This window comes from Rhinolophus sinicus, linkage group LG03 (genome assembly GCF_036562045.2).
Source record: "Rhinolophus sinicus isolate RSC01 linkage group LG03, ASM3656204v1, whole genome shotgun sequence".
Lineage (NCBI taxonomy): Eukaryota > Metazoa > Chordata > Mammalia > Chiroptera > Rhinolophidae > Rhinolophus > Rhinolophus sinicus.
Genome location: NC_133753.1, coordinates 110,096,268 through 110,117,205, shown reverse-complemented (window position 1 = coordinate 110,117,205; position 20,938 = coordinate 110,096,268). Strand labels below are relative to the sequence as shown.

General features: G+C 44.6%; 1 protein-coding gene across 3 annotated transcripts; it reads left to right on the top strand.

Moving 5' to 3' along the window:
* Positions 1–7,087: 7,087 nt before the first annotated feature.
* Positions 7,088–18,842, top strand: ZSCAN25 (zinc finger and SCAN domain containing 25). Of its 3 annotated transcripts, XM_019718354.2 has the most exons (6): positions 7,088–7,499; positions 9,629–10,045; positions 10,908–11,109; positions 11,692–11,783; positions 13,104–13,227; positions 17,085–18,842. In XM_019718354.2, exons 1-6 carry the CDS (start codon positions 7,203–7,205, stop codon positions 17,915–17,917), a joined length of 1,965 nt encoding a protein of 654 aa, XP_019573913.2. In that variant the 5' UTR covers positions 7,088–7,202; the 3' UTR covers positions 17,918–18,842. The 3 variants fall into 3 exon arrangements, with proteins under 3 accessions (XP_019573913.2, XP_074184610.1, XP_019573914.1); XM_074328509.1 differs by lacking the exon at positions 9,629–10,045 and having other exon boundaries at positions 7,090–7,499; XM_019718355.2 differs by lacking the exon at positions 7,088–7,499 and having other exon boundaries at positions 9,808–10,049.
* The last annotated feature ends 2,096 nt before the right edge of the window (positions 18,843–20,938 follow it).

Here is a 20,938-nt window from a genome sequence, read left to right as displayed (position 1 = left end):
TTGGGACTGTTAGTGTTTATTAAAGGTTGACCTTGTGTACTGCACCATGGGGGTATCAGAATCAATTCCTGTTCTCCGGAGGCTCACACCCAAGCAGAGGAGCTAAGACATACACACCTGAAAGATAGCCAGTAGGTGTTTTAATTATAATTTTTCTCCAAAAGGTATCTTGGGAGTTTCTTATAGGGATATGGTGACAACCATCTCACTTTTCCTCCTAAAAAATCCATATAGGAACTATGATTGTCAGTGAAACTAGGAATAGAGAAAACCTACAAACTCTAAAATATGTAATTGTGGCCCAAACAACCCTAAACCAGTAGAATCAGTATGGGAAGCCACAACTGGAAAAATGGCATGGTGGACACAGTGGGGCTGGGTCAGAAAATACACAGGGATTCTAGTGGTGGCAAATTCTCCAAGTCATCAGCAAATATTAACCTTTAGATGTCTGTGAAGGACTCACCATGAGAGGGAATGGCTATGAATAGGATAGAGAAGAAACATGAGCATGTGTGTTGGGGAGGCAGAGAAGGCATAGGAAGTTCATGGGAGTCTTTAAAGGGAAAGATTTAAGAAAACACTACTTGGGCCGGCCCGGTGGCTCAGGCGGTTAGAGCTCCGTGCTCCTAACTCCGAAGGCTGCCGGTTCGATTCCCACATGGGCCAGTGGGCTCTCAACCACAAGGTTGCCAGTTCAATTCCTCGAGTCCCGCAAGGGATGGTGGGCTCTGCCCCCTGCAACTAAGATTGAACACGGCACCTTGAGCTGAGCTGCCTCCCGGATGGCTCAGTTGTTGGTTGGAGCGCGGGCTCTCAACCACAAGGTTGCCAGTTCAATTCCTCGAGTCCCGCAAGGGACGGTGGGCAGCGCCCCCTGCAACTAAAATTGAACACGGCACCTTGAGCTGAGCTGCCGCTGAGCTCCCGGATGGCTCAGTTGGTTAGAGCCTGTCCTCTCAACCACAAGGTTGCCGGTTCGACTCCCGCAAGGGATGGTGGGCTGTGCCCCCTGCAACTAGCAACGGCAACTGGACCTGGAGCTGAGCTGCGCCCTCCACAACTAAGACTGAAAGAACAACAACTTGAAGCTGAACAGAACCCTCCACAACTAAGACTGAAAGGACAACAATTTGACCATTGTTCCCCAATAAAGTCCTGTTCCCCTTCCCCCAATAAAAAAATAAATAAATAAAATCTTTAAAAAAAAAAAAAAAAAAAAAAAAAGAAAACACTACTTGTAAAACAGAGGAGACCACCTTGGAAGGCAGATGACAGTTACCCTTAGCATCAATGACTGGTGGAGAATGGAAGGAAGGAGAAGAAGAAGGTAGTGACTGGTCATATAAGCCCTACTGAACTGTTAGGATAGAAAAATCAGAGGAATCCTGGCTACACGGGAACTATGTATTAAAGAAAGTTTTCCTCAATGTAACAATTGAAGAAAAAGCCCTCGCATTGAGAAACTGGGAACATTCTGCTTACCTGACTCATTTTCCACAGTATCCTTCTCCAAATAGGTGGTCCAGGAATATCAAACTCATTCAAATAAAACAGTAAAACAGATATCAATGCAAGTGTATTATAGGAAAACGCAGAAAGAGAACCAAAAGTCTGGATATGAAAAAGCTCACCAGAAAAGTGTTGCCACAAAGTAGAGGAAAATTATAATTCAACATTCCAAGATAAATTAAAAAACATAAGCAATTGCAGCTAGGAAAAAAAAAAGCACAACAACCACAAATCAGAATTATAGATACTTAGAGAAGAAATGTCCTGACAACAGAAGGTGAAGGCCAGATGATGGGGAAACAGGAACTGATAGAATTATAGAAAGAACTGGAAAGAGTCAGAAATGAAGACTAAATTATGAGAAGCACCAGGGAGAATGGATACCAGAAAAGTAAGACATAAAGGATTAAGAATAAAAGTGAAGAAAATGAAATAAAAGGATTAGAAAGTAAAAGCTATAAAATATAGATAAAAGAGATCCAATATACATAAAATTGGAGACCCTAAGGAATAAAAATGAAATAAAGGAAGAGAACAAATATTTAAAACTAAAATTCAAGAAAACTTTACTAAAATAAAGTTCCTTTCTATTAAAAAGGTGTAACATTTTCGTGGGAAAATTTATACAAAATGGTCAACTCCTTCCATGATGGGGCAGTGCTTTGTTTTCTACTGGAATAGATACTCTGGAACACAGCACTGTCCCATCATGGAAGGCCTGGAGCTGCTACTTCCTTTACGCACAAATACTGGCTTACAATGTGAAATTATTAGACATGCAAAAAAGTGACTGACAAGGGGGAAAAAAAACAATAGAAGCAGATGCAATGATGACCCAAATATTGGGGTTAGCAAACACAAACTTTATAATAACTACTATTAAACTATTACTGTGTTAAAAACTTAGAAGAAATGCAAAATGTTCAAAAAATTGAGACAACTATACTGAAATGCCATTTCCTGCAATACATTCTGTTGGCTAAGCTGTGGGGAAACGGGCTGTCATGCAGCAAATGGAAGTGCAAAATGGTATAACCTGTATTGAGGGGAATCTAGTAATACCTACAAAACTGAAGAAGCATTAATGCTTTAACCCAATATTTTCAATTTAAGAATATGCCTGCACATAGATTTTAAAATGATGTGGGTGCAAGGTATTAACTGCTGCAGCATTAGTAATAAATGATTAGCAGCACCTCAAATGTCCATCAACAGGTGACATGTTAAATTGTTACATGCATACCAGCTTTAAAAAAAAAAGAAAGATGTCTAGGTACTGATTTAGAACAATTTCTAGGGCATATTACATGTTAAAAAGCAAGGTATCTAGTGTACTTCCTTTTGTGTGGGAAACGGAGAGAAGATAGGGGAAATATATGAATATTAGTATTTGCAAATAAACATTTGAAGGCCATACAGTAAACTAATAAATCTTCAGAGGGGGAAATTAGGGAATGGGACGGGTGGAGCAGATAGAGATAGGAGCAATAATTCTGTGAAACTTGTTGTATGATTTTGACTCTTGAATCATATAAATGTACCTATTCAAAAATTCATATTAAATCTCAAAGGGTAAGTTGGGTAACATTAGTCAAATATTCAAAACTGTGCAAACCAGCACTTTCAACATCTCTACCTTCATTTCTGTAGTTGATGCTAAAACAACTTTTACATCAGCCATTTTACTTTGTCCTGCTAAAGATAGGCCTGATATAATTCTACGCATACAGTTAATGAAGAACCCAAGAGGCGAGTATTTACTCCAATGCCAGGCCTGACACCCCAGGGCCTCCAATGTTCAGTACAAGGTTTTTAAAATTTTAAATTTTTAACTAAACTCTGCTGCCTCTTCTGTTTCTTCTCCATGGTAATGACAACTCCCCTTCTCCACCATTTCTGTATTTCACTCAATACCCTCATCGCTTTTCTCAGATAATTTTCTTCCTTCTCCTTCTGCCCCTCTGTCACTTTCTCGTTCCCTTCTTCCCTTTCCCCCTTCTTATTTCCCAGGCCCTCACAATGCTCTCAATTCACATAGTACCATGTTCTTCACTAGAAAAACAAACACCTTCATTTGCTCACCTTCCTGAAATCTGTCTCCTTTTGGACGACACCATTTCCTTTGGTTATAGTCCTATCTCTCAGGAGAAGAGCATGAGGTCAGAATGTGGCTGGTTTCTTTTGCAGTTTTCAGATGACTGTTTATAATTTTTCTTCAAAATTTTCCTCTTTAAACCATGCGAAAGAAGAGCCAGTGATGTAGAAAAGCTCTTCCAAATATAAAAGATATTATAAAACTGCAGTAATTAAAACAATGTGTCAGGTCCTGACACAGGATATAGATACACTACAGAATAGAATAAGAGTCCAAACATAGAGCCAATTTGACATAGGAATATAATACTTGATAAAACTGACCTTTTAAATCAATAAGGAAAAATAGATCCTTCAATAGTATTGAGGAAAGCTTGCTAGAATTTTGGGGAAAAAAAAGGGAGAGGCTAGATTTGTATTTTTTTTTCTTTGACCAGATGCATTTCAGACAAAACTAAGATTTCAACTTAACAATAAAACCATAAATATATTGGAAGGGCACGTGGGGGATTTAAAAAATCATCTTGGAGTATGGAAGGCACAAAACAGAAGATTAAAAAAAGAAAGATCAACTTGAATTCATAAAACAATGTTGCAATGCATGAACTTCTATTAAGAAAGACAAAATACATTTTAGGAAAATAATAGGAATAGGAAAATAATTGCAAAACATTTGAGAAAGGGCTAACTTCCTTAATGTGAAAAAAACAAAAAACAAAACTCATATATCAATGAGAGATAACAGAAACAGAGGAAAGGAAAAAAATAGCCAGTTTACAGAAAAAGAAATACAAGTAATTAACGAAGGTAGGAATAATGATTGACTTCACTCATAATTAATAAATGCAAATAAAAATTGGAATACATTTATTTCCCTTATCATATTGGCAAAAAATGAAAAAGTTTGATAACGTCCAGTATTAATGAAATTGTGGGGAAACGAATGTTATCCCCCGCGTTTGTGTGAGTAGAAACTGGTGCAGCCTCTTTGCAGGATAATTTGGCAACAAAAGCTGATAAAATTCAAAATGCACATAACTTTTAGACCCAGCAATGTACAGGAATTCATCCTCGATTTATTTGCAAAGTGCACAAGGAATTATGTATAACAATGTTCATTCCAGATTTCTGGTAAATCCTAAGTCTGGAAACAACCTAAATGTCCACCAATAAGCTTCTTAAGTCAGGGGAAATACATGCAAAGAAATACTGTGCAGCCGGTAAAAAGAATGAAGTAGATATCAATATGTGAAGGTTTGGAAAGATATATTGTTTAGTGAATAAAAGCAAAGTGCAGAACAGAATATAGCATGATTATGTTTATGAGAAACAGAAAGCATATACATTTTACACCTAGCTTGCCTGTATCATTTCTGGAAAAATTTCTGAAACTTGCTTCACAGCCTCATCCTCATCCCCGATTCCTCAGCTTCTTGTTTTTCTTGGTGGTTTCCATCCCTCCTCTCTGCTTAGCTGGACTCCATCCATGGTCACTCAGTACAACCTTCTCCCACCAGAGCCCTCCTTCCATCTGGCTTGGCATTCTTTATAAATCATTGTGACAAAACCCCAATATTGGATTAATCCGGCTGTTTATTTTCTGCAGATCTGCCCCCAGATTGTACAAACAATTGTGTGGATTGATTCTGTCACTTGTTGTTTTGTTTTCTTTTCAATCTCACATTGGGTGTTCAGTGTTGCTTGACAATCTTTCCATTCACCCAATTGTTTTCTTACTTCATTCCTCACAACAGATATTCCAATTTTTTGCTCCATCATTTAAGCTCCAAACCTATCACTGTTCCTTGCACTCTCAGCAGATAACATCACTGAGAAGAGGCCAAGAATGAATTCCTGAAACATCTCTCTAGAATAATTTTAAAATAATCTGCTTTAGAAGTCAGCAAACTAAACCCCTTATGTCAAATCCAGCCCTGGCTATGAGCTAAAAATGGTTCTTTTAGGATTGTGAAAAATGAAGAATATTCAACAGACTATGTGTCCTGTAAAGCATAGGATAGTTACTACCTGACCCTTTATGGAAAAAGTTTGCTGAGCTCTGACCTAGATCATCACCCATTTTCCTTTTCTTCCCAATTCAGAGTAACCCCTTTCTCCTCTCCAAGGCTGACCTAGAAACCTGTGATCTGATCCAATCTCCTTCTGCCTCTTCCAGAATGCCCTCTTTCCTGTGTCTTCTCCACAGCGAGCTGAAGAATGCTTTTTTTTATATCGCTAAGTATGTAGTGCAGTTTTCCCAAATTGTCTGAGCCAATCAGGCAGATTCTCTTGGTCTTAGATGGTTTAAGTTCCAGTCTCATCCCTCTTGGATGTGAGTGCATGTTTGTGAATGGAGGCTATCCAACACTATTTCCAAGACGCATTGTTAATGTCATTTGTAATACAAAAGAATCTGAGCTCCTGTGAGCCCAGCTGGACCTGGCCCTGTGGCATGGTGTAAGATTAAGGACCCAATGTTCTCTCTTTCCAGATGACCAACCAATTGCCTCCTGCCGTGCTGGGTGGACTGCGGGGCCTCTGGTCCTGCTCCCCACATAAGCACGCAGGATATGGCTAGGCCAAAAAGGAACACCCAGGGAGCCATAGATAGGGGAGTCATATCACTATATTCTCTCTGGTGGTGGGGGAGACACACGGCAGTAGTAGCCACACATTTCCTGCCAACCAACCAACCAATCATCACAGCATGGCAGTTACATCAGTAGCCAACTGGCTAACCGGTTACAGCTGATGGCCAACCAATCACAGTTGATGATCATTCACTACTCCAGCCAGCACCTCCCCAGGCGAGGCAGAGATCCTGGAAACTGCTCTCTGGGACTCTGTCCCCACACCTCCTTTTAAAAAGTTCATTCTTATCTTACTGGTGTGAAATGTGGCCTTTGTCATTTACTAAATTACTCCATCTTCTCTTTCATCCTCCAGATCCAATCAGTCCTCAAAACTTGCCAATTTTACTTCCCAAATAGGTTTCATATCTACACCCTCCTTGCAATTGCCAGTTTCACCAACTACCCCAGTTCAGTCTCTGGCTGTTATTCTCCTGAATTGCATTATTTAGCCACATTTTACTCCGACAGTCAGTCTTCTTATCTTCCCACTTTCTTCCCTCCCTTCTTGTTCAGTTTTTCCGGCAGGGTTCTCAGCAGCATCTTTCTAAAATCTGTTCTCTTCCGCATTTAAACCGTTCCCTTGCCTTTAGGTTACCTTCCGAAATACCTAATTTAACTGTCTGCTCCTGTGGCTCTGATGGTGCGGGAATGCCGTTAATGCCTCCCCACTACCTGGGCTCCTCGTGCTCCCTCGGCTGGGGACATTTACCTCATTTTTTGCTACACCCTTCAAATCTGAGCTCAGGTGCAGGCTCCTCCTGGAAGCCTTCTTTGACTCCTCCCCACGCCACCTCCCTCCTACCGGGGTCGAGGCCCCTCTTTTGTGAACCTATAATATTCAATGCTCCCCTCCGTCATCTTCGGCCCCTACGCCTCGTACAAAGAGCACCGAGGCGCGCGGAATGAACACGTGTTGACCCACTGGTCTCTAAAGGCCCTTGAGAGAGGCGCCGTGCCCGATATATGTCTGGAGAGTCCTTCCACAGAGGGAAAACAGGTGCAAAGGCATGGGCGTACAAAGGAGCTTGCCAACCGAGAGCCTCAAGGGTGCAGGTAGCCCTGGAAAAAGCTTCTCGCGGTCCCGCGCACGCTCGGGAACAGTCCCCGGGGACGAGCGACCACCGAGACGCCCCGACCTCCGAAAGTCCTAGAGAGGAAACGGAAGGTGCCCTTTCCTTACGCACCTGTCTGACAGCGTCCGCGGCCCATTTCCGGTCCACCGAGGGCAGTGGCGACCCCGGCGCGGGTGCGGGGCAGCGGGTGAGAGCCGGGTTGGGGCCGCGCGGCGCGGCGGGGTGTCGGTGGTCGGGGTGCCGGGGCTGGGCTGTGGTGCAGCTCCGGGCGTCGGCTGCGGCAGGACTTACGCTGCGGACGGCGCGCCTCCTTGGAGCCGTCTCCGGCGGCACCGAGGCCTGGACGCCCGGGACCCGGGGAATAGGGGGCGGGGCGTCCGCGAGAGGCTCAGGTAGGAGCGAGCGAGGCTGATCCCGCCTGGCCAGGGTTAGCCTAACGTAGAGGTGTCCACGCACCCGAGACCTTGAACCAAAGTGGAACTCTTTGAAAAGTCAAAGTAGTTATTTTAGAGCCAGCGTAGGACATTCATTTAACTAATAGCAATGGAGACTTCTCTTTATCAGATTCAGGGATAAAAGATGAGTGAGGAGCTTTCTTGTGTTCAGGGATTCTGGTAGACAGAGACACATTGGTAAACATTTGCACTATAGTGGGATACATGTAATAGCTAGAAGGTCATGACACAGCCATCTCAATTGATGCACGAGAGAAACGAATAGACTGAAAATGTAAAATAGGTTTAAGAAGGGTAGATAAAATACACAAACACCTAATAGAATATTAAGAGAAGCTTCGGAGGTGCCTTCTGCCAGTTGCTCATTCTCTGCTCCATTTAGAGTGCTCTCCCTGCCCCCCAAAGCTGAGCTCCTTACCCACTTTTTTGGACTTCCAGGTGTGTCTCCACAGCCTAGGTCACCTCCCTGTCCCCCCCCCCCCACCCCCCACTCTCGGGGAATTAAATAGTGTTCATTCTCCATTCTAGTACAAGCCTCTTTTTTTCTCATGAGCACTTGAACCTACATTTCCTTTTCCCTTTTTGGCTTCCCATATTTCTCATCTAAACCATATATATATATATGTTGGTAGGCTGACCTTGGCCCCCCATCTCACCTCTTACATCTTCAGCTTCTTCATCTGAAAAGTAGGGGAAGTAGTGCTCACCAAACAGAATTGTTGTAAGTATTAAATGAGACTATGTGTGTTCACATGCTTTCTAAACGGTAAAGCCTACACGAGTTAGAAATCTTTTGATCAGTTATAATAATGGTATATATGTTGCTCTGTTTGTTTTAGGTTGCACATACATCCAAACCACTAGCAAATCTGTTGGGTTTACCTCCAAAATGTCTTGGCTTTGTCTGCTGCTTTGCCGCCATCCTGATCTAAGCCTTAATCATCTCCTGGTTGGACCACCATCACTGCTCCTTCTCTTCTTTTCCCCTCTAATCTGTTCTTGACATACTGCATGCAAAGTGACCTTTGTAAAACATGTAGCTCCCCACGAAAATAAGAAGTAAGTGCAAAACCCATAAATCTTACTGTGGTCCAGGCCCTGAATAATTTGGTTTCTGCCCGTCTGTACCACCACTTCTCATGTAGCTCTGTCCATTCGCTCTGCTGAAGTCGCACTGCACTTTGGCTTGGTATCCGACATGCAGAGTAATTTCTAGCCTCAAAGCTTTTGTCTGGAATGCTCTTTGAATGACTGGCGCATTCTTATCCTTTGGTCTCAGCCTAAGTATCATCTCTTCAGAAAAGCTTTCTCGAAGTTGTTTGTCCCCCATCAACAGAGCACCTTACTTGTTTCCTTTCTAGAACTTATCCCCATTTATAATTTTAATTTATTTGCTTACATTTTTTTTTTCTGTCTGCTGTACTAGTATATGAGTTTCAAAGGGAAATACCTTGTCTATCTTGTTCTCTATTGTATTTCTAGTTTCTGTGGGCCTGGCATATGTATGTGTTCACTGTATATTTCCTTTAGTGTTGGAAGAGTGTGCCCTGGTGACCAAATTATCACCTATCTTGCAGTCTCCCATTGTAGTGTTATTTCCCTAATGTTTTCTCCCTAAAGGTATTTGTGGGTCTAAGCTAAAACCTATACATTTTGTATTTACTCTCTGCCCATATTAGGTGGTTAGCAAATACTGAATTGATTGACATAGTTTTCAGGATTGACATAGTTCAGTTTTTTGAAAATGTCTCATAGAAGATAATTACCATGTTCTCCAGCAGAATATTCCTTGATGTAGAAACAACTGGGATCGACTGATCTTTCAGTCTCACTTATGCTCATTGTCTGGTCTTCCCAACAGACCATCAGTCTTCTGGGTGGGAGTGTGAAGATGCTTAAAGAGCGTCCAGGGATGGCGGAAGATCCTCAGCAGCAGATGGGTGTTCCTGTGGTAAAACTGGAGAAAGAGTTGCCATGGGGCAGGGGAAGGGAGGACGCTAGTCCTGAGACTTTTCGGCTGAGGTTTCGGCAGTTCCGCTACCAGGAGGCAGCTGGTCCCCAGGAAGCCCTCAGGGAACTCCAGGAGCTCTGTCGCCAGTGGCTGAGGCCCGAGCTGCACACCAAGGAGCAGATCCTGGAGCTGCTGGTGCTGGAGCAGTTCCTCACCATCCTGCCCCGGGAGTTCTATGCCTGGATTCGGGAGCACGGCCTGGAGAGTGGCAAGGCCCTGGTGGCCATGGTGGAGGACTTCACAGAGAGAGCACTGGAGGCCAAGGCGGTGGGTGAGAAGGGGTCTCAGGTCTTACTTGTTGGTGTGGGAAGGGGAGACTTAAAGAATTGAAAGGTTTGAGGAAGCAGTGGGAGTGGATGAGGTGCAGAACCTCCCTCCTCAGCTCCTAGACTCTCTGCGGTACTTCTTTGCGGGGCAGTGGAGTTTTCAGCAAGAAAAGCCATTCCCGAGGCTTCTGTTTTGGTCATCAGGGCAGAGGCCTGGCCGTAGTTCCCTTGTGGGCCTCAGGCCCAAATAAGGCAGTTGTGATGGATTTCAAGGTCCCTCCTAGACCCATTACTCCTTGGGCAGAGCTGCGTGTGGGAATGCAGGAAAGTCCACTTGGAGAATATTCTCATTGCACCTCACATGCTTCCTTGAGACTCTGGCCATATCTCTGTCACTTTCTGACACAGTCACCTGCATGTTGGCTGGAAACGAAGAGAACAACTTTTTCTCACTCGCTAATTCGCTGAACAATCGAGGCTTTGTGTTTTTACTTTCAGCATCTGTAACTAGGGAATTTTTTTTTCCTCGTCGTGAGCGTGTTGGGCTAAAATTCTCAATAGGACAATATTTAGGCTCTCTGTGATATTATTCGTGGTGGAATTTGATCTGTATTGAGGCAGACAGAAGGGACCCTGTAAAACGTCATGGACTCATAAGAGTTGCTCAGAGCCTGAAAAAGGGAGTTCAGCTTCCCTTTCACCTTCTCACTGATGTCCTGGCGGGGAGCTGAGCCGGCTAATCCTTCCTACCCCCTGTGGCTGGAATGGTCCTTTTCTTGTCTGTCCTTTTAGGTTTAAATTCAACTCACTTCATAACAGTCTTTCCAGGCCTCATTCTAATAGGTGTTGGTGACTGTTTTTAGGTGCCATGCCACATGCAGGCAGAGCAGGAGGAGACGGCACTTTGCAGAGGCCCTTGGGAACCAGGTATGCACCTGGGGCCAGTGGAGGTCAAGCCTGAGTGGGGGATGCCCCATGGGGAAGGAGTCCAAGGCCTAGACCAAGGCACCGAGGAGCAGCTCAATCAGGACCCGGGAGCTGGGACGCAGGCCTTCCAGGAGCAGGGTAAGACGCGAACAGTAAGGAATTAAGGGCACAGGACATGGCGCTTTGTATGCTCCCCTCATCTTTTCCTTTACAAACCGAACAACCGATACATTGTTACCTGCGAGGTGTAATTCTGAGCTTTCTTGGCTACTTCTTTGACTTTAGTAGGAAACAGATGAAGTGAAATTGTTTTCTACACCTCAACTCTCTGATTTCTGAGGGGATAGCTGGGACTGTGCTCGCTTGTCATTCTCCTTTCTCTCACATCCCTTCTGGAAACCACCAGGAAATACGCAGCTGACACACTTTTTAACTAGGCAGACAGACCATATCCCTAAAAGGAATGTATGACTTTATTGTGTTACTGAATCTCAGAGGGGGTTATTCCCAGGGTAGGGAGCATGATTAGCCCTGAACGGACAGGGCATATTGGGTTGGGACCATCTCCCAGCTGAGAACAGGGTAAGCTACACCCAAACCCCTCTCTGTCTGGAGTCTCCTGTGGTTCCTGGGGTTCTGTGTGTCAGGCAGTGAATAGCTTTGAATGGGCTAAGTGCAAGGCAGCGCTAATCCTGCTCACGCTTTTTTCCCCATGCTCAGCTCTGCCAGTTCTTCAGGCTGGTCCTGGCCTCCCCCCAGTGAACACCAGAGACCAAGAGATGGCAGCAGGATTCCTTACTGCTGGATCCCAGGTGAGCTGTGCCTCTGTCCTTCCAGTGATCATGGTGTTGCTTTGAGTGAGGTTTACTTGCCCCAAGGTTTCTCTTCACAGCAGAGCTCCATCCACAGAGTTGAATTAGTCTACCTTTCTTGTTCCAGTGGACATGACAGCCTTGTTCTCTCCACTTTACCCTCCTCACTTGTTAATTTGAATCGAGCTTATACCTTAGGCTCCAGGCTAAGGCTCTACTCACTCGTTGGTACTACTTTTTGATTTTTTTTTATTAATCCAGTATTTCTCTCTTAATTGTGAGAAGGAAGAGGAATTGTTGACAGAAACCCCATAGGTGTGATGTAGGGTGAGGTGGTTGGCTAGGAGAGCAGTCACCCTTTCTAGATAGTCTTTATGGGTCCTTCTGCTGCTGCTCTTCCTCTGCACCTCCCGTCCCCCCACATCTGCAGAAGGAAATGACTTATGGTTGGGGCTCCCAGGACTCTACTGAGCAGAGTGGCTGCCTGGCCCCTACTCTGGCCACACCCGGAGTTTTGGCCTTCTTTGCACTTCTTAGCCTGCCATGAGTGGGGGAACTAGAGCACAGATGGGGTACTCCTGCCCCAGTGTAAGTCTCTTCCGTGAGATGCTGAGCGTTACCAGGGAGGTGGACGGTTTCCAGTGTGGCACCTTTCTGAAGGGCACAATGGGTCTTAAAGTGTGAGTCTTAAACTGAAGAGTTTCTTGTAGAAAAAAGTGTCATTTAGCAGAAAAAAGGAAGTGAGTCAAGTCTGATCTAGCTAAAGCAGTATTGGGCAAGGTTTCATGCCTGCGTCATTTCTTATTCCTGTTTTCTTAGGATGGGGTTTGGAGGAAATGCAAAATGGAAGCATGTTTTAATTTGGTCAGATCTTCATAATAGTTCTTCATGGTTTTGTGAATAAAACATTTATTTTAACATGGCAATGTTAAAACAGGGCTTACACAAATGTTTACTTATCTCTGAGGGAAAATCAGTTCAAAATGAGGGGATAAATAGCAGCTTCCAGTTTTGATCAAGCTTGAGGATTTGGTGGAGGTGATTTATAATAAAAGTAGAAATGAGATGCTGTGGTTGTTAGATACAAGCTAAGCGTGCAGCAGAGACTCAGAAATAAAGTGGCTCAAACAAGTCCATTACTCTTTGTGGTTACACCGTCAAAAGGTAGGTGTTTCTGCTCCCAAGGCCATCTAGGGACCCTGGTTCCTTCCATCTCACTCTGTTCTGCCCTAGAGTGTCGTCCCCTGTGGTCTCTCTCCTTTTGAACTGCTCCTACTTCAGGATTCTTTCTTGATCCATAGACCTCTCCTGTTGTTTCAGGGCTTGGGACCATTTAAAGATATTGCTCTGGCCTTCCCAGAGGAGTGGAGGCACGTGACCCCAGCTCAGATAGACTGCTTTGGGGAGTACGTGGAACCACAGGACTGTGGGGCCTCACCTCCAGGTAAGATTGTTTCCATCCCACAGGTAAGAGACTGAGGTGTGTGGAAGCTACAGTCAGGGTTCTTGCCCTTGCTCCAGATTTCAGAATCTGGTGCTATACTGACAAAGCAAGGGGGCTTCATGGCAGACGAGGAAATGGGACCAAGGCAAGAGCATGGATCAAGGAGGTGAGAACTAGCTAGGTGCATTCCTGTGTCAGGAGAGGAGTGGACAAGGGGCAAGAAGATGTGAGGTAATTATTCTGGCTGTGATGAGACAGGTCCGTCATTAGGACTTCCCGAGCACCTAGTCTGTGTCCGTGATTGAAGGGTACCATGCTTGAGAGCAGGAGAAAAGCAGCAAAGGATTGATTCTCTGATTGCGTTCATTCAGCAGGTGTTTACTGAGTGTCCTCTGTATGCAGGCGCCACATGTAGCTTTGTGTTGAGGCAGGACTAACGTAGTGAAGCCTTTGTAGCCTGCAGTGAGTGTAGAGGGCATGAGGACACACAGTAGGATTTTAGAGACAGGAGGGGTTGGTGTGGGCCTGTGTCACAGAACAAGCACACCCTCCATTGGACCTGTCTCACATGAGGTGGGAGCTGGGAGGACTTGGCCGTCACACACATGAAAGGAGCTCAGAGGAGGAGGACCAGCAGGAGAAAAGAGGAGGGAAGTGCAGGGCGAAGGCCCTGCTGGGAAAGCCAGCACAGGGCACTGCAGGGGTTTGGGGCTGCCAGAGTGAAGAGCAGTGTGGAAAGTCTCTGTGGGCTGAATGGGGAGGTGAGCGAGGAGAGGAAATACACGTGGTTGGGAATGGCCTTCTCCTTCATTCCCTCAAATTCTTTTCTTTTTTATTAACTTCTTTGTAAGTTATGTACTGACCGCTCATATGCCCTGACCCCAGGTGGCCTTTTTTCGTCTTGAAATATTTTGAGGGATGAGTGAGAGTGTCATTGTACTTCCTCCAGGACATGAGAGAACCCATCCTGACTCCACCACTTCCTAACTGTGACCTTGGGCATCTTACTTGACCTTTTCAGCTCTGAGTTTCCTTAGTTGTAAAATGGGGATATTCATAGAACACTGTCTCATGGAGTGGTGAGGATTTAATGAGATAATAAATCTAAGCATTTGGCAAGCATGGTAGTGCTAGATATTTTTATTGGTTGTGTAAGTATTATTAAGTGATTCCTTTATGAGTCAGTCAGCATTCATTCAGTTATACACTCCAGAATTTTTATTTGGCATTTACTATGTGGCCAGCACCCTGCTAGTCACTATGAAGAGTTAAAAATAAAGGCACTTGCCTCTACAGTTCTATAAGTCTGATGAAGAGCCCACGTGCCTGTAATTATGGAGTGGGCGAGCGGAGGGGGCTCAGGAGACCTGGGTCCGGTACAAGGTTATCACACCATGAGAAAGAGAGGTAAGACTGCTCTGATGGCAGAGGATGTGGAAACCCTCAGAGATAACTGCACAGCACGAGCTCGTGCAGTGTGCCCCAGACGCAAGTGCCATCATTGCAGTGTCTTAATGCCCCTCAGCGGTGTACCTCTGCCAGTGGTGACACTCTGTGGGGGAAGGATTCTGCTCTCCCGTTCCCAGAGGATTTTTGCACCCTCCTGGCCATTTCTGACTGTTCTAGAGACTCTGCTGTATGTTTGTCCTCTTACTCACTCATTGTTTCAGAACCGAAGCACTTCCCTAAGCATTTCTGCTGAGGTTGGGTGAGGTGAAGTTCTGTTTCCCAGGCCTACCATCTGCTGGCCATCGCAGCCTTTAGCCTTCCTCAACATATTTCAAGATGAAAAAAGGCCACGTGGGGTCAGGACATATGAGTGGTCAGTACATACAAAGAAGTTATTAAAGGAAAAGAAGAGAATTTGAGGGAACGAAGGAGAGGGCCATTCCCAACCATGTGTCTTTTCTTCTCCCCACTTTCCTCTCCAGCCCACAGAGACTTTCCGCACTGCTCTTCACTCTGGCAGCCCCCAAGCCCCCGCAGTGCCCTGTGCTGGCTCTTGCATTGACAGCTGTGTGAGAAAATAAAATTCTGTAATATGTAGCACATATTTGCATTTCTTCAAGGTCCATTTAAGGTTTATGCATTGCATATCATTTTAATTTTACTATTCATAATACCTCAAAACTGGAAACTACCCAAGTGAACATCAGTCAGATTAATAAATAGGATGGAATATATTCTTACAGTGTAATACTATACACCAGTGAAAAAGAATGTAGTGTAGCTACAGCTACATACCATGATATGGTGAATGTCACAAGCGTAATACTATTAAAGCCACAAACAATGTGTGAATCAATTACATGAAATTCAAGAACCGACAAAAGTACTTTATGGTGATGAAATTCTGGATAGCATGTTACCCTGAGGGCAGGATATAGTCACTGGTGGGGATGGGAGAGGATTTCTGGGCACTGGTAGTGTCTCTTGAACTGGATGCTGATGACATGGTTGGTTGTGTTCATTATGAAAAGTCTTTGAGCGCCACATTTGGTTTTGTACTCTTTTACCTTCATGAAGTTTATAAAAGAGTGTATCAGAGATGATAGCTGTGTGCTTTATATTTTGATCAGATCAGGAAACACGTAATGTCTGTTTTCTTTTTCTCTTAATGATCTTGCCTGAAAGGACTCCTTTCCTCTTTACGCACCACTTACCATTTCTCTCTTGGCTTCTTTGCTTCCTAGTACAGTTTTTACCTTTTTTTTTATCTCCCTCTTTCTTTTGTTTTTCCATAAACCACTGTTCTGTTAACTTAGAGAGTGTAAGCGGGATTAGAGGAAGGGCTTCTAGAAGGGGTAAGGCATTTCAGTAACATCCACAGGCATTTCGATCTTAATAGAGATGGTAACGTAGAGGTGGCCTGTACAAAAACGTCACGGACAGACTGGGTTCATTTGTCCATCCAGCAGTCATTAAGCATTTTTCCTGAGTCAGCCCCTGTGCCAGGCCCCAGGAGAAGCAGATCAGTAAATAAAACAAGGCTGGGCGGAGGGAGCCACATGAGCAGGGACAGCAAGCTGAACAGGTAAATGGAGGCTGTGGAGAACTGCAGGTAGTAGTTGATTCCTGGAACAGGCTTATAATCACTGAGGAAGGCAAACATTTGGATGGATGTAAAGTAGCATTTACAACAAGGTCACATATAAGTAAGTGCAAAATAAACAGCACTGATTGAATACATATGTGCTGAAGAGATCGAAAATACAAGCATAATCAGGGTGTGTTTCTTAGAGGAAATCAGTGAGTTAGATTTTGAAGGAAATACAGGAGTCTGAATTGGAAAGTTAATTGGGAAGACATTAAAATTTGGCAGACTGTTCTATAAGAAGGCATGGAGTTTGTCTTAGCTTGGGACTGAGTGATTTAAGCAAGAGACTTTTATTTCTCATAGTTCTGGAGGCAGGGAAGTCCAAGATCAAGGTGCTAGCAGATCCATTGTCTGCTGAGGGCCTTTTTCTTGGCTTGACATATCCTCACATGGCAGAGGCGGGATGGGGAGAGATCTGTGTCTTCCTTATAAGGACACGGATCCCAGCATGGGCGCAGCGGTCGTCTTCGTGGCCTTACTTATTTGCCAAAGGCTCTACTTCCTAATAGCATTTCTTTGGGGTTTAGGGCTTTAACCTATGAATTTGAGGGGAAGGGGGGGTCACAAGCATTCAGTCCGTGACAGAGATGGAAAGAAGTAAAGGAAAATCTGACTTTAGGGTCAGTGGAAGTAAAATATAGAGGTTTCTGGTCAATGGAAAGAAGGAATTGTTAATGGGACATGCTTAGAAGCCATGTTCTAACGTAAATTTACTGTCATAGCTGCTACAGAATCAATCTGTATCTCCTTTGTCCTGTAGACATTGGGAGCAAGGAAAAGGAGGCCAAAACCCAGCCAACAGACCTCAAGGGGGCGCTTGCTCAGGGGACGTCAGAGAGGTTTGGGGAAGCTGCTCTCCAGAGCCCTGAGCTTGGAAGAAGCTGTGAGCAGGAGTCCGGCAGCTCTGTGGGAAACATGCCAGGGCCGCTTCCTCCCCAGCATGGCGTCCTTCCCCTGCCCGATGACCTCAAGACGCACAGCTCCTTCTGGAAACCTTTTCAGTGCCCTGAGTGTGGAAAAGGCTTCAGTCGGAGCTCAAATCTCGTTAGACACCAGCGAACCCATGAAGAAGAGAAATCCTATGGCTGCGTTGAGTGTGGGAAAGGGTTCACTCTGAGAGAGTACCTCATGAAGCACCAGAGAACCCACCTAGGAAAGAGACCCTATGTGTGCAGCGAGTGCTGGAAAACCTTCAGTCAGAGGCACCACCTTGAGGTCCACCAGCGGAGCCACACGGGGGAGAAGCCCTACAAGTGTGGGGACTGCTGGAAAAGCTTCAGCCGGAGACAGCATCTTCAGGTGCATCGGAGGACACACACTGGGGAAAAGCCCTACACCTGCGAGTGCGGCAAGAGCTTCAGCAGGAACGCTAACCTGGCAGTGCACCGGCGAGCCCACACTGGCGAGAAGCCCTACGGGTGCCAGGTGTGTGGCAAACGGTTCAGCAAAGGGGAGCGGCTGGTCAGACACCAGCGGATCCACACCGGGGAGAAGCCCTACCACTGCCCTGCCTGTGGGAGGAGCTTCAACCAGAGGTCCATCCTCAACCGGCACCAGAAAACTCAGCATCGCCAGGAGATCGCAGTGCAGTAAGCGTGCCCCGGGCACATGCATCCTTTTTGCTAATGGAAGATGCTGGAGACAGTGGGACCTTCCAGCACCATCAAGTGGAGGGAGACCTCACTGGAGGATGTCATTCATGTTTACTCACTGAAGCGCTTTGGAGGGAGCCTTGAGGGGTGATGGGGTGCAGAAAGGCACTTTGACCCATTTGCTTCCACTTGTTCAAAAGGAAAAGGGCAAGGCCTGGTTTATTTTGAGTTTCCAGAGAGCATAGCTTCTCACATCTCTTAGACAAGTGGTGCTAACAATTTTTCTTACCGTCTTTTGGGGAAATGATATCCTGAGTTTTGGTTCAGGTTGAGGTTTTTCTCCTGTAGTGGGATGTTCATATCCGCCTCCTGAGCAAGTCTGATAGTCAAGGCAAAATTTTGTCAATGTTGGCAGCTGAACCTAATTTTTCTGAGGTCTGTGTCCTGCCTGCAAGGATACAGACTGTCTCCCTTCCTCTCCCACTCTCTTTTCCATTTAACAAATATTTATTGAACACCTGCTATAGGCCTGGCGCTGGGGAGACAGTGGTATTCTTCCTCCCCGAGCTGGTGACTTAGCACTGGAAGCACACGTGGAGCCTTCATTATCGTGTTCGGTTACGTTTGTGGTGAGTGCTGTGAGAGGATGTTCTTGTGCCCACCCAGCCTGCCTGCCTGCTCGCGTGCTGGATCTTTCCCTTCCTAGTTGGGGTCACCCAGGGAGCCTCATTTACTTGTAGCCCCCTTTGTAACCTTCTACACTCATCTGTAAAGCTTCCCCATTCCATTCCTTATACTGTAACAACTGTCCATACATCTATTAGGAAATTAATATTTTGTTATTGATCAACTGAATAAACATGAGACTATTTTTAAAAACATTCAGTTCTGTATAAAGATCTAATTAAATGAATCTGAAGGGTGAACTAGTATTAATATTGTCTATTTGATGGCACTTTAGAGTATATAAAATGCTTTTCTCTGTATTTTCACTTGATTCATTCCACACATGTTTCTTGAGGCCCAACAATATGCCAGGAACTCTTCTCGGTGCTCGAGATGTCAGTGAATAAAACATAAAATGGGGAGAACCCCTGACCTTGTGCAGCTCACATTTTAGTGAATGTATTTGATCGTCAGAACCACCCAAGGTGGGACCTGTGGATGCTCCCATGAACCCTCTGGACCTGGGACCTGAGTCTGACCTTGGTCCTGTCAGCTTCTTGCCCTGAGATGCCTTTGCCACTTACCTTTTGTTACTGAATAATCTCCGTCCTCAGTGCATCCAGATCTTTGTCATCTGAGAGGTGCTGGGGTCCTGAATGCCAACTGGAGATGACGAGGTGGTAGCAGTCTGTTGTGCATGAGTGCCAAATAAAGTGTTTGCAGGCATTTGAAAAAGCGCATTTCCTTAAAATGAGAAGATGCAGTGTTTGTAACTGTTTAAGCTTTCTTATATTATTTTGACGTCACTAAAGGGTTTCCTTTCTGTTTGAAATCTGGAGCCTGCATAGCTCGCTCGCATGGACTGCACTGCAGGGTTGTAATGCTGCGCCTCTGAACGCCGGCTGCTGAGTGAGTCTTTTGACAGTGTACTGTAAATCGGTTTATTTTTTGACAGCGTACTATAATTGCAAGATGTGATTTGTCTCATGATGCTTCTTAATACATATTCCTTTACTGGTTCCCCCCCACCCCCATTTTCTATTGTAAATAAGATAAATGGTAATGACTTTAACACAAATAGTTGCATTACTCAGTCCATGTTGGAACACATTATTCTATCACCTGTTATTGGTACGTAGCCATGGTGTTTAATTTGGATTTAGCACATGACCTCCTGGCCTCGCAGGTGTCCCCGCGAGGCTGCACTAACCGGAACGTATCTGAGACGGCCACTCTCTGAGGTGCTGGGCTGCTGCTACTTCTCAGCAACATTGAGGTTCAGATGTAAAATCAGCCTTTATTCCCACTTCCCAGACAAGCCTGGCAAAGTTTATGGCCTCCTGGCAGCCAAAGCCAATGGAAGGCTTTTTCTATTTTTTTTCTTTCTTTTTTTAAAACACTTTTTTTAAAAGTAAAATTTATTGGGGTGACAATGGTTAGTAAAATTACGGAAGGCTTTTTCTAAGCCTCTGGCTTCTCGTCTGGAGGGCCTGGGGGCTGACCTGGCCTGAGTTTGGCTTTCTCTGAGAAGTCTGTGTTACAAAGCAGGGCGGGAGCATGGGGCCATCCAGGGCTGGGAGTTGCTCATTCTTTCTGTTTACCTGAATTAAATTGGAGATTCTCTTTGATTATGCGCTGAGCCAAACAGGGCCCTGGGTTTTCAGCCGGTTGGACTCTCTTAAGAGAAGCTTTAGTGGGAGCCGGGCCTTGCTGTCTTTCCCACTTGGGCTCCCTTGCCTGCTTGGAGACCGAAGATGATGGAGGGTACCTCACAATGCCTCAGAAAAGAATTTTTTCCATGGAACTACAGTAGCCTTATTTTTTTATATCTAGTCAAGTGTCAAATATTTTCTGTATTTTTCTATTTAGAGGTTTTTTGTAATAGAAAAGTTAAAACATATGTAAATGAATCCTCATGTGTTCATTCAACCTGAACCATTATAAACTCAGCTAATTTCCTTCATCTCTACCCTGTCCTCCCCATATTCCTCCCTCACTGAAGTTTTGAAGCAAATCCCAAACGTTGTTTATAAATATTTCAGTGTGTACCTCTGAAAGGTAAGGACTCTAAAAAAAATAACCACACTACTATTATACCTAAAAAATGCACAGTTCCTTAATTCCCAATTAATATTTTTTTAAAAACCCACATACTTTTTAGAAGCTTCTTTAAGATTCAAGTAAGATCCATAAATTGTAATTTGTTGCTTTGTCTTCTAAGTCTAATAATCTATACTGCCTATGCTTTTTTACCCTTGGAATTCATTCATGGAAACAACTAGATTATTATCCTGTAGAGTTTCTTATATTCTGAATTTTGTTGTTTGTAGACCCATGGCATTATTTAATATGGTTC

Coding starts and splice junctions, on each gene's coding strand:
- ZSCAN25 (XM_019718354.2), top strand. CDS start 7,203: ATGTCTGGAGAGTCCTTCCACAGAGGGAAAACAGGTGCAAAGGCATGG. Junction 11,784..13,103: donor TCCTTACTGCTGGATCCCAG/GTGAGCTGTGCC, acceptor CTGTTGTTTCAG/GGCTTGGGACCATTTAAAGA. Junction 13,228..17,084: donor CTGTGGGGCCTCACCTCCAG/GTAAGATTGTTT, acceptor TTTGTCCTGTAG/ACATTGGGAGCAAGGAAAAG.